Source organism: Anomalospiza imberbis, chromosome 3, assembly GCF_031753505.1.
Source record: "Anomalospiza imberbis isolate Cuckoo-Finch-1a 21T00152 chromosome 3, ASM3175350v1, whole genome shotgun sequence".
NCBI classification, from domain to species: Eukaryota; Metazoa; Chordata; class Aves; order Passeriformes; family Viduidae; genus Anomalospiza; species Anomalospiza imberbis.
The window spans coordinates 32,483,828-32,496,148 of record NC_089683.1 but is presented as its reverse complement, the minus strand read 5'-3'; the positions used below and the strand labels follow the sequence as shown (position 1 = coordinate 32,496,148).

Genomic DNA, 12,321 nt, shown 5'->3' with positions numbered 1-12,321 from the left:
AGAACTCCCGCATTTGCTTTTCTGTTAAATGTTATCAATCAATAGTAATATTTTGAGCAGTGGCAAAATTTTACATAAAGGCTTACAGATGAAACATGAGAGAAAAATTAAAATGAGTAGTAAAGTCCCAAAAAGGATAAGAGAAGTTCCTAAAAATATGTTGATGTCTCAGTGTCCCTCCAGATGCTGTTAATGCTAGTAACTTCAAAACAATTACCTTAAAGGTAGCCAATTTCTGAAAAATAAAAAGGCTTAAAAAAGGAAGGAAATATCACATAACCTCTGTGTGTGTGTGTGTTGCTTGACTGGAGCAGCAATTCATGACTTAACATCATCTTCAAAGTCAGTACTGATGTTTTAAACATAGCATGAGAAGAAGCAAACAACAACAGACCACTGAAACACATCTCTCTTCTTTCTAGGTCTGGCTTGAAAGAGATTATGAGTGAGATGGGTCAAAGAGATGAGGTCCTTGTTGAACAGGAGCCCAACACAGCTCAGTGCTAGAATCACAAAAGTAGTGTCTTTGTGTTTTGGTTAACTCCTTAAAATATGAGGTCCAAGAAACACACACAGATCTCTGTAAAAAACCCAGGGTGAAGGCCAGGATCTTTTGGCCTGTAACAGATGCATTAACCAGGCTCTGAATTACAGTATCAACTGCACCTAAAGGAAGTACAACCAGTGAACTGAATTGTCTACAGTGCTGCCAAACTGGTGTGACACCACTAAGGATCACACCACAGAAATCCCACGTAATGCAGCACCCTGTGACGTACTTGGCCATGACAGCTTTGAACACAACTGAATGGCACTGAAAGAGGCTAACGATAAACCTATTTTTATCTCCAAAGTAATAAATGAGACTCTGCATTCCCTCACAATAACTGTATTGAAGTTTCACACAGTTGTATAGACAAGAGATGTAAATATGACACATATAAAGCATCTTAATTTCTGTTAGACAGATTTGAGTTTTAAAGCTAATTCCATATAATATGAACCTACAGCAAGCCTAGATTCACCACAGGAGGCTTCCAGGCAAGCTCCAGGATGTCATCTCTGAAGTGCTCTACTACCATGAGCAAAACATCCACTAGAAATACAAAACACATGTGCTACCCTACACAGTACAGGGAGCTGGGAATCCCCAGTGCCTCCAACTGTTGTATTTTTCTGATATAGGAGAAATGATCCCCTGTTTGGACACATTCTGGACGACAGATACAAACGTCAACAGAACAGGCACACTGCAGTGCCAGTGAGTGAGTGATGCAACTAGGAGCAGGAGAAACGAACATTTTGCTGTGCCTCTGTGGAGGTGGGCGAAGACAGACATTGTCAAATCCCAAGCAGGTAGATTAAGCAAAAAACAATGTTCCAGTTCTTCCTTTCTGAAGTTTCTACTCCACTGGGGCTGTAATTATGTACTATAGCTCCTACCAGAGTTTTCCTTGCAAAATGTTTCCCCATGTTTTGTCAGGTAGTAGAGTCCATTTGAAAGCCAGAGCCAGAGGCTCTGCCAACTGAATACAATCTCAATGAGTTTTATAGTACACTTTGGTCTGCTTGAAAGCAGGACTTGCAAGGAACCTACATAAATACAACAGTGCTTCTGCTGATATAGCAGAGTCTGTCAGTGGAGTGACTCAGCACAGATAAAGAACTTGCAAATTGAAAGGCAATACACACCCCTACAAACCCCCAAAAGTCTCAGTGCTGAGGACTCAAAAATTGGTGATGAACAAAGTACTTGTACCACAGATTAGCAATGACTGTCACACATTTTGCTGCATGAAAGCAACAGCTCATCTGTACCAGAGTTAGACACAGAATCCTCAAAAAACTTTTCTGTGGCAGCCATACAGGGATGCAAAACCATGCCAGCAGAAACTGCTAAGTTAGGCCTTGCACAGACGGTTAAAACTCTTAACCTTCATACTTCACCCTGAGCAGCTGTGACTTGAGGCTCCTTTCTTAAGATATTTCCAGAAGGTTTATTCCAAAAGATTGTGTGTCTAACAACTGTGTGCATATTTCTGAGCTGTTCTCCAAACATCGAGGGAAAAGAGAAAATTTAAAAAAAGAAAATCCAATAGGTTATTTTTAGTATTTTGATATAAATAATTTAATATTCTATATAAAATTACCTTTTATTTTCTGCTACACATCTTAATTGACTTTTTTTTTTTTTTATGCCTATGTCAGTTTGGAGTTTCAGGTCAGACTCTATCCAAGAGTTTAGGCAGCTTTAGGCAGCTGAATTCAGGAAAAAAATTCTGAATACACATCTTTGCTGGTTCTTACAGCTTCCAGCGCTTTATAATTAGAAACATTTAAAACAATAAGACTCTACAGTTACAGCAAGTAATTCTGCTGCTGTTTTTCCTTTACATCTAGGGTAGAGATAATGATTCCTTTTCCAGTTCTCGAAGATTATTTAAAGTTATTTAACTTGCTCTGAAAAAAGCTGAGATTGCTCTTGAAGATGTAATTAATTAATTAAGTATAATCCACAGCCACTTCTCTCTGTGAGGTTTTTGAAGGTGTTTCTCACAGACCTCTGTCCTTCTTGCAAGATCCTGACAGTTTTAATGATGAGGATGATAAAGGGAAAGCTGTGTCAAATACTACATCGCTGCATGGCTGTCTATACAAATGCTTTCTGACAGTAAGGTTAGATACAACAAAATTCTTAATATTTTTATGCTGGAGGGATTTAAGTATTTTCCTGGAACTGAAATTCATGCAGTTTGCAACTCTTTCTAGAAAATAGCCTTGTAAGTAATGGTAATTTTTTTTTAAAACCTGTAATTGGGATATTTCAATCACCACCTGTATAAAGTGTTCCTGGAAGATATCTAGTACACAACACATGAAGAATTACTTATACAATTTACACTACTAATTCTGAATGCTACACGTTTACTTCCATTTTCAATTCAGTTTAAAGAAAACCAAACCTCTAATCTGGGAACCTCCAAGATTAGCCCTTAGTAATTGGTTTATACAATTTTTAAACACTTTGGATCTGTTTGACTGAAGTAATGGCTGCCAGTAGTAATGACTCTTACGTCAATATTTTGGTGGAAGCAAGATACAACACATCTCATAAAAAGCCATCTGTTTTAGTGAAGTTATTCAGAGAAAATATGCCACTTTCAAATTATGTGGATGTACTCTATCTCTCCTGAATGATTCATAAAAATACTTTGCCGCCTTAAACACCTCTGATCTATCAGAGTATTTTCTTCCATTTAAGATGTGATACCTCTCACTTAGACTTTTCTAGATTCCTCCAATGAACAGAAAATCCATCTCCAGATAATCTCTGGATTGCTCTTCCACACTTAACAACCTAATTTCAATTATTTACTGACTTCCCATTCAAGATGGGAAATGGTGGAAACAGTGGACATCAATTATAAAGAAATCTTTAATGAAGGACTGTTCAAACTTTTTATTTTGTATCCAGTGATCGCACACACACACACAAAAGGAGTCACACCTGTATAACTCCATTTCTGATGCCATACAAAAGGAATGTATGGTCACATCCTTTCAAAACAATGATCAGGGACACTTCTAATTAAAAACAGAGTCTTGCACCATGCTGACACTAAAGTGGAAATGTTTCTGGTACTAGAAACACAAGGCGCTACTCCTGGAAAGATTTCAGTCTGAATGCTTCCTAACTGAAATACAGGTACATCCTTTTCACCCAATGCCCTCTTAATTTGGTGACAATATTTGTTTGATGCTCATGTTCTGGGGTAAATACTCAATACACAGTGAGTTGGATTCATTTTAAATTAAGACAAATGGGTACATCCATTCATAGGCATACCAGATGTCCAGGCTCTCATTTTCAGTGAGGCAACTTTAGAATTTATCCTAAAATAGGGACCTAGTACCCAGTAAACATTCTTTAGGCTCCAAGGATTACAGGGATGAGATAATTTGCTCTTATGGTAGCATAGTTACCTACATGGGGACACTAAACTGGTACATCTAAGTGTCAAAAATACCACCATTGCGTCTGTTCCATGATACTCTAAAATCCAGAATAAAAACCAAAAATCCTAAGACAGGCAATGAAATTCACTACCTGTAGTGCATCTTGTGAAGAAAGACCAGGGATATTTCAGCTGAATGAGGAAATTAACAAGATGAATCTTGGAACAACACACACCGATGAATACAAACAAAATGCAATTCAGGCCTACTTGCTGATTGTGCTGAGGACATAATTTTTGAACTCTTCACTCATTTGCTTATGTATCTTTAAAATAAAAATTTGCAAGTAGCTACAGAATGATGAATATCTGAAGAAAACAAATATTTTATTTAGATGCTTAAGAAAGAATAAAAGTTCATTACATATGAACGAATAACCACAGTCTATCTCCATATAGCAAGAGGAACAATGTGCTTTTCCTGCATATTTTCTGAAAAGTTGCTTTAAACTGCATTTTTATCAGTCATTTAGAAGTCCTGTACTTGTGAATAGGCTACAAGTTCTTGCAGGCATGAGCAAGAACGTTTTCAAGTGCTTCAGAGCATTTATTATCCATACTGCTGAAAAGAACAATCACAAAAATCTCTGGTACTCTTCAAAATATAAGACAAACGGGTATTTTGAAAGTGCATAAAACCAGGAGAATATTACAGTATATGGAAATGGGATATGAAAGAAAGTTTCAAACTTACCCTATTGACACTCCTATTTCTTAAAATAATTTGAATGAGATTTTTCTTAAATTCTTCTATCTTCTTGAAACACTTCTTCAAAACATGATTCGATAATTTAGTATCAGTTATTAAACTGATCAAAACACAAACTCCTTCAGTAATGAAACTTGGAGCTGGGAATTTAGGACTGTTGTAAAAAACAGTCAGTCCATCAAGCAACTGAGACACTGAATTGCATATGGTGAAGGAATCATTCTCAAGCTCTGAGAAGTCTGCTTGAAGAATTCCTCTTTCTGACAGTTTTCTTATTTCAAGCAAACATTTCAAAAAATGCATGGGAGCAGTCAGAGATTGCTCCTTGCTAGTATAGCAAAGATTCAGCGGGGGAACTCTTTCCAACCAATGTTTAGAAGTGTTGACATTATGCTCAGACTGGTGAAAATCTGAAGCTATGCCTAAAGAATCAAATGCAGAGTCATTACAGACATCACATCCAGAGTCTTCTAGTTGGCTTGAGTAACTTGTAGGGTTTGTAGATTCCTGACCCAGAAGAGTATGAGTAGAGGTATCCTGTTTTCCTGAAATGCAAATATGAAAATTACATTTGTGCAATGCTTAAATACATGCTTATTGAAAGTGCCATATATACTTTCTCCTTTTTACTTCCATGCAAAATTCATGTAATATATGTGTATGTTGGCTCCCCAAGACCTTCCCATAACTAGAATTTAGCTGTGGAAGAAGATATTTTTAAATAAAAGTAAAAAATTTCAGAAGTTAATGTCTATTTGTGAACAGTATGTTTTATGCTCATAGTAATATGAACAGTAATTCTGAGTTTAAAACTGTCATAAATTTTAAGTATTCCTATATATAATTTAAGTAGACATAAACCAAACAATTTAAGTGAATATCTATACTCCCATTAATTTCCAGGGAAGAAAATGCATGTAAATTTCTGGTCCTCCAAACATTTTCACTGCTTTTATTCTCAAAAACTCAGACTGCTTTTAAAAGGCAGTGAAAGTCTGTTACTATAACTGCATCAAATAAAATATTCTTCTTTATGTATACCCTCTCTCCCCAGTCAGGCAGGAAATTCTAACAACAGTCAAAGTTGAACAGAACATTGGGTTTGATTTTTTCATTGTTTAACAAAGAGGAACTTTCAGAATCAAAAGCTTCTTCAGTCATCACATATCCTATACCATCTCCTTCAAAAACACACAAAAACTACATTACAAGAGTATACAGTACATTCACACCAATAAATTACTTTTGTGTGCTACTGTAGAATCTCTTTCATCCCATTTCACACATTAAATATATTTAAGGCAATGCCTCTCGACATAAACTCAGCTCTAGGTGACAAAAAACACCTGTTCTACATGCCACCTATGCCAAAAGATCACAGTCAAAACAAGCCAGAGAGGTGAAGTGGAAGACTGTCGTGGTTTGACATGGAAGTGATTTTTTTCAGGAAGTTGGGTCAAACCAATCAGTGGTCAAGTTTGGATATTGGCACCTGAAGTGACCACTGAAGATAGGGATACGCCTCTGAGAACACAGCGGGTTAAAAGCAGGAACTCCCAAGAGCTCGCTCTCTTTGGTTCCGGTCAAGGTGCTGTGCAGACCTCCCCCGCCCAGCCATGAGGCTGGGTGGGGGAGGGGAAGCCATGAGGCGTGGTCAAGGTGAGCCGAGGGGTAGAAGGACTGGAACCGAGCCAGCTCCTGTGGACGGAAGGGTGGAGAGAAGCGGAGATGTCTTGGTCATCCCCCCCCAGAGGGAAGAGACAGAGAGTCCTGACGGCACCTGTAACTTTGCCGGCGCGGAGGAGAAGGGGGGGGGGAGGGGGGAAGGTGCCCAGCCTTGGCCTTGGGAATCAGCTGCTGAGCAGAGATATCAGCCGTCCAGGGAGTCTGAGCTTTTAACCCTTTCCTGAGAAATGAAGGCTTTGTAAAATATTACTCCTCCTTGATTTGAAGTAGAAGAGAGACAGTCTGGGATCCGAGATGATGGAAGAAGAAATTCTTGAGTTGGAAGGAGATGATGGAGTGGCTTGTGGCTGGACTTTTCTTGTTAGCTATAGACTGAACCAAATTCTCCTGACAGAAGCTGTACTTAGGGGGGTGCGTTGGTGTGCCAAGAGACCTGTTTCAGTGATCACCAGCAGAAGAGTAGAGAGAACAGAGGAGAGTTGGAAAAGGTGTGGAGAAGCCCTCTGTCTTCGAGGAAGAAGAAGAGAAGAAGACCTCTGTTCTTGAACCCTCAGCCCCAGGGGAAAATGGGGGGGACTGTAGTCCCAAAATGAGAAACTGAACTGTTGTCTCTTTTGGTCCATGGCAAAGCATCCTTAAAGGAGCCCTATGAGCAGTCTGTCCATGCACGGTGGTGAGAGCACTGTGACATGGAAAGGAGAGTGTCACCATGGCAGATTTTCTCCGGGCAGTTGCCATGTGTGACATGGAAACACAAGGGTGGCAATTGTGTTTCCTGGGGAGTCTGTGGCACAGGAGAGACTCCTGTCTCCCTTGAAAGATTGAGTATTTGAATATCTGAAGGGTAGCAACTTGATCAGGATCCTGGGTGGTGTCTCACTGTTAAGTTTGTTTGGAAATTAGGTGGGAGGAGGAGGGTTGTTTTGGAAAGTCTTCATCCAGGATTTAGTGTTTGTAGTTTTTATAGTAGTAGTAGTTTAATAAAGTTCTTTTCTTTGTTACTAAGCTTGGGCCTGCTCTGCTCTGTTCCTGACCACATCTCACAGCAATTATTTAGAAAAGTACATTTTCATGGGGGCGCTGGCATCGCGCCAGTGTCAAACCATGACAAAGACCAACACCCATAAACATCTCAGTGCCACGAGGCAAAGCTAGAACCCTCCTCATCTGACCAACTCCTGGCTCAGCCCTGCTTACTGGGGCAGAGTCAAAAACTGCTTCCCCTCTCACTTGTGGAAAACTTGCCTATAACATTCATTTTCCACAAGGATCCCATGCAGTACCATACTCCTCTTAAATTAATTAAAACAAATTGTAGATGGTTTGGTCGCACAAGAAATAGATGTTATATTTCATAGCAAGTTAAAAAAAGCATTCTTAACACAGAAAACATCCGTAAGCAGCAATCTACTGTATTCTGTATGTTAATAAAACACTACTCAAAAATTTTAATATGGACTTCATTAAATTCACCATTTCAAATTAAATTCTGACCATCAATTCAGTCTCTGAAAACATACCAGTACCAATGAAAGCACTATTATCGAGATCAAAACTGGAAACATGGTTTATTATTTATTGTTGAGTTTCATGTCTTTAACATTCAGACATATTTGAAATTGCATGGTATTGGCACACAACTGACTCAAAATGAAAGGGCTAACTGTAGGGAAATCAACTGCCATTTCCAGGAGGTAGGAAAAGGCCTGGAAGGCCTTTTAAGGCCAGCTTAGCATTTTATAGATTAACACTGTTTCCAAATGCCCTGCATACCTAAACAGGAAAAGCGAGCAAAGAAGGAAAGCACAGTTCCCATGGTCTGACTAACAACAACAGGAATCCATCTTTCATGTCTTCTCTCCCTAAGGTTTTGAGCAAAACATATTTCAGAAGAAAAAAGGAAAAGTGGTTTTTTTGTGCCATTTAAAGAAAATAAGCCCTTCCAAGGACTCCATCTACTGTGAGTTCCACTATGTGGTTATTTTGTTCCTGTTCTCAATCCCAGGGGACAACATGAAAATTGCTTATGAGGATTTAATTTCAGAAGCAACAAAGCAAGAACTATGTACAAAAACCCCATATGTATGTTTTCTGATTCTCTTGTGGAAGTGTAAAATGAAAAAAAGAAAAACAAAAACCAAACACTGAAGAGGTGAAAGAAAGGTGAAGTAATGAGAAGAAAAAGGGAAGAATAGTACAGCAATATCCATAGAAACCAAACTTAAGATATTCCCAAATAAAAGAGGTAGGGTATTCAATGAAACACTCCTTCCACTAGGAGACAATACTGCATTTATGGTTAGGTTCCTAGCCACTGCAATACCAAACTCCTGTTCCATGATGAGCTTCCAGAAAACCCTGTTACAGTAAGTCTCCAATATCAGTGTATTTCTAGCTAAATGAATAATACAAAATGCTTAAAATTGTTAAGCCATTTACATGTTCCAGTCATTTGGGGAGGAGGTAGCAGTTATGTTGTAAAAAAAACAACCAAAACAACGCACCAGGAAATACTCATTATTTCCCTCAAAATGTCTAGAAATAGCCTGTAATTTTTTTCTTGAAAGAAGCTAAACTCATCACTTTGTACTTACCTATTATTCAAATGAGAAAGCAGTCTTGCAGTCTTGATGTTCACACCATGTGGTAATCAAGTAAAAAAAAACACCAAAAAACCAGAAATGGCATTAAGCCTGCCTCAGACTAACAAGGATCTTTAAATATTTTAAATTTCAAGAACATTTTACTATAAGTGTATTGGAACAAGAAATATGAAAATTTAGTGTGTGTGATAAAGTGACTACAAATTTTACAACACCATAAGAAATGAAATATCTTGTCGTGAACAATTTTAGAGTCTCCTTAAATTTGTCACATCAAATTCAGGAAATATTTAAGTTCTTAATTCCTATTTAGTACTTTAGTTCCTTACTAAACTAAGATCCTGAGCTAAAAAACAAAGCAAGATCCTGAGCCCTAAACAAAGCACGATGTGGTCCCACAAAGAGCCTTGGGGTGCAAAGGCTGAAGAACTCACATCCCTCTACACATATCCACTGCTGCAGAAAAGAATATGAACTGAAAATCAGAAGCCACTCAAGGGATGAGGGAGTGACTTACACACGGCACAGTGTGTCAGCCAAGTGTGCAGGCACTAGAACTCAGAACTTACATATTGCTGTGGGACCACAAAACAGAGACTTTCATCTGAGCAGTGAGATGCCAACCAGCCCCATGATTAGAGAATAGGGAGACTTCAGCTAGTCCTAAAGAAACAAAGCTCTAGGAAACACCAAAGTCAGCCCCATCTCCCACATTCATGCTCTCACTACCCAGTGCAGAGCAGAAAAGGCAGCTTGTATAAGATCTGTGTAGTAGAAGCTGGGGTGGTGGAAGATGGTTTCTTAAGAAACTCTGCTGGTGTCTACCTCAGACTTGAGTACATTTGAATGAGAAAGGCCAAATGCTACATGTAGTTCTACATTTAAAAACTGGAAGAAGGGTCCTCAACTGATGAAATTGCTGTGAAATGGTAAAATGATCTTCAAGTCTTTTGAAAACTTAATCTACCTGCAGTTTCACCACTAACAGGGACTGCAGAACAGAAAACTGGCTTGAAGGTGGCAGAGGTGAGAAGGAAAGTGAAGACATGATCTGAATTCTGCAAAGAAAAAATTGCTTCAGTTTCAAGCACAGTTTCAAGCAAGACATTGTTTATATTCTCTCATTTCATGGGCAGACACATGGATTATCACTTGAAAATCAAAACCACTGACATCAGACATGTAAAGTTCTTTTAAAACTCAGTTACAGTTGATACTCTCAGTTCCACTTCTAAAAGAAAAAACAAGAGACAACTAAAAATGAGACATTCATAGCATTCTGCTTTCCAAGTAGGTGTTCAGTCAATAACCTCTAAAAGGAAATGAAAACATAAGAGAAATTATGTCCAGATCTACATTATTCAGGGCTGTTACTCTTCATTTAATTTTCATTGATTGGTTTGTTTGAAGTGCACTTTCCATGAACAATAAATCAAGTTTATTCTCTTATTTAAAAACTCATACATTTCTTTGCCTTTTTTTTTTTCATGTGTAACTCTGCCTCTATTCTGTTCTCATTACTAACCAAGCTGACTGGTTGAGGAAAAAACTACTCTCCCCTCTTCATGAAATCTTATTTGTTTAGCACCCCATTGTTGTCCTGACCTGGAACCAAGCCAAACTTCTATTGTCATTATTCTATAATAATAAAAATTCCAAAATATTACTATAGAATATTATTAGAATTCTCCAAATAAGAAGTCTTAGAAGCCTTGTATCCCACACTTTGCTTCTGCATCTTCATGGGTTTTTTCTGTAACTGGCTTGGAAAAGAAAGGTCCTTTGTTTGAATGCAAGGTGCTTTTTTATGCTTTTTAATGCTAAAGGTGCATGCTGACATATTTTATCCCATTAAGGGATAATTTAACAGAAATGAATATAGGACTGAGTATGTAAAATTCTCAAATTGTTCAATGCTAGGATTTAAGTGCTTCTCTAAAGGCTTAGAAGCATATACTTCAATTTGTTAGGGATTTTGCTTACATAAAGCACCTAAATGTTTAGAATTCACAGAAAGAACTGAGAAGGATTTTGAGGATACAAACATTCATTTTTAAGGGATCTCTGTAGATGACAGCACAAATCTTCTGTAGTTCCAGTCAAACAAAGCAAACTTGCAGTAAAGATATGAAAGGATACATAATCAGGGAAAGATTTGGATTGGTTAATGCTCACCAAGAAGCTTTGACAACAAAAGATCTGAAAAGCTTTACAATATTGACCATCTCAATGATGTGACTGAAATTTAAGTTCTAAGCCAGATAGGGGATATTTCAAAATACTAAATGAATAAAGATTATCTCTAAAGACAACCTGACTGAACTGGTAGTAGAAACTGTAAGCATTATGTCTTACTAAAAATGCTCTGCATTATGAAACAAACTGAGCTTTGCTAAGAGACAGGAAATAGCAGCCAACGAAGACTGCCATGATCTGTATTCAACTTAGTGAGATGAAGGCTAAAGTGAGGTGGATTCCTTAAGATGTCGGCTAAAGTGTGCCTTCCTAAAAACATCACTTTTCTTGAATACAACATAGTATAAATGCTTGGCTTTTCTGTCTATATATCCAGAAGAATGCAAACAAAGATCTGCTTGAGGAGCTAGATACTAAGTTTGAGTTGGGTTAAGGTTGTCCAGAAGGGTTGTGAAATCTCCATTCTCAGAAATACTTAGAAAATGTCTGGACACAGTCCTGCACAACTGGTTCTAGATGACCATGCTTGACAAGAGGCGTAGACAAGAAGGTCTTCAGTAGTCCCTTCCAACCTCCACCATTCTGTGATTCTGTATTTCCAGGAAAAAAATTGACTGATTCTTAGCTTCCCACAGTAGACTTAAAGGCAAAAGGATCCCAATTTCCACTTCTTAACCTGTTTTTACCATATACATTCAGTTTCCCCCAAAACTATCATTCTGTTACCCAGAAGAAAATAAATTAATCTACACTAAACTATGAATCCCACTTGCTTTTATGAATCTTATTCCTAATAATCACTACATATCTTATAACAAATTAATAAAATAATAATAAACCCTATCTCTTGCTGGAAGAAAATGGGTAGCTTTTGCCTCTAAATGGGTTCCTTACACAGAAATCTGGAAAGAAAAGGATGTTTCTTGGGTCCTTTTGCCCCAAGTATGTGCTTAGAACAGCTGTAGCAAAGCCACCAGATAAGACAGGCAGCACCTGCTTTCCAAGGGAGAAAGTTTCCACAACCAAAACAGACCTGTTATCCATGGGAGGAGCAGTTCTCTGAGATTTCAATGAATCATTACACTCCAGCTGGTGCTTTTTACAGATTGCA

At 38.0% G+C, this 12,321-nt stretch overlaps 1 protein-coding gene across 1 annotated transcript in view; it reads right to left on the bottom strand.

Moving 5' to 3' along the window:
- The window catches only part of MEI4 (meiotic double-stranded break formation protein 4), a 130,800-nt gene that overhangs the window by 43,905 nt on the left and 74,574 nt on the right, over positions 1–12,321 (bottom strand). Inside the window, exon 5 of the mRNA XM_068183891.1 lies at positions 4,711–5,270. Coding sequence (XP_068039992.1) covers positions 4,711–5,270 — 560 coding nt within the window. The remainder of the gene's footprint in view (positions 1–4,710; positions 5,271–12,321) is intronic.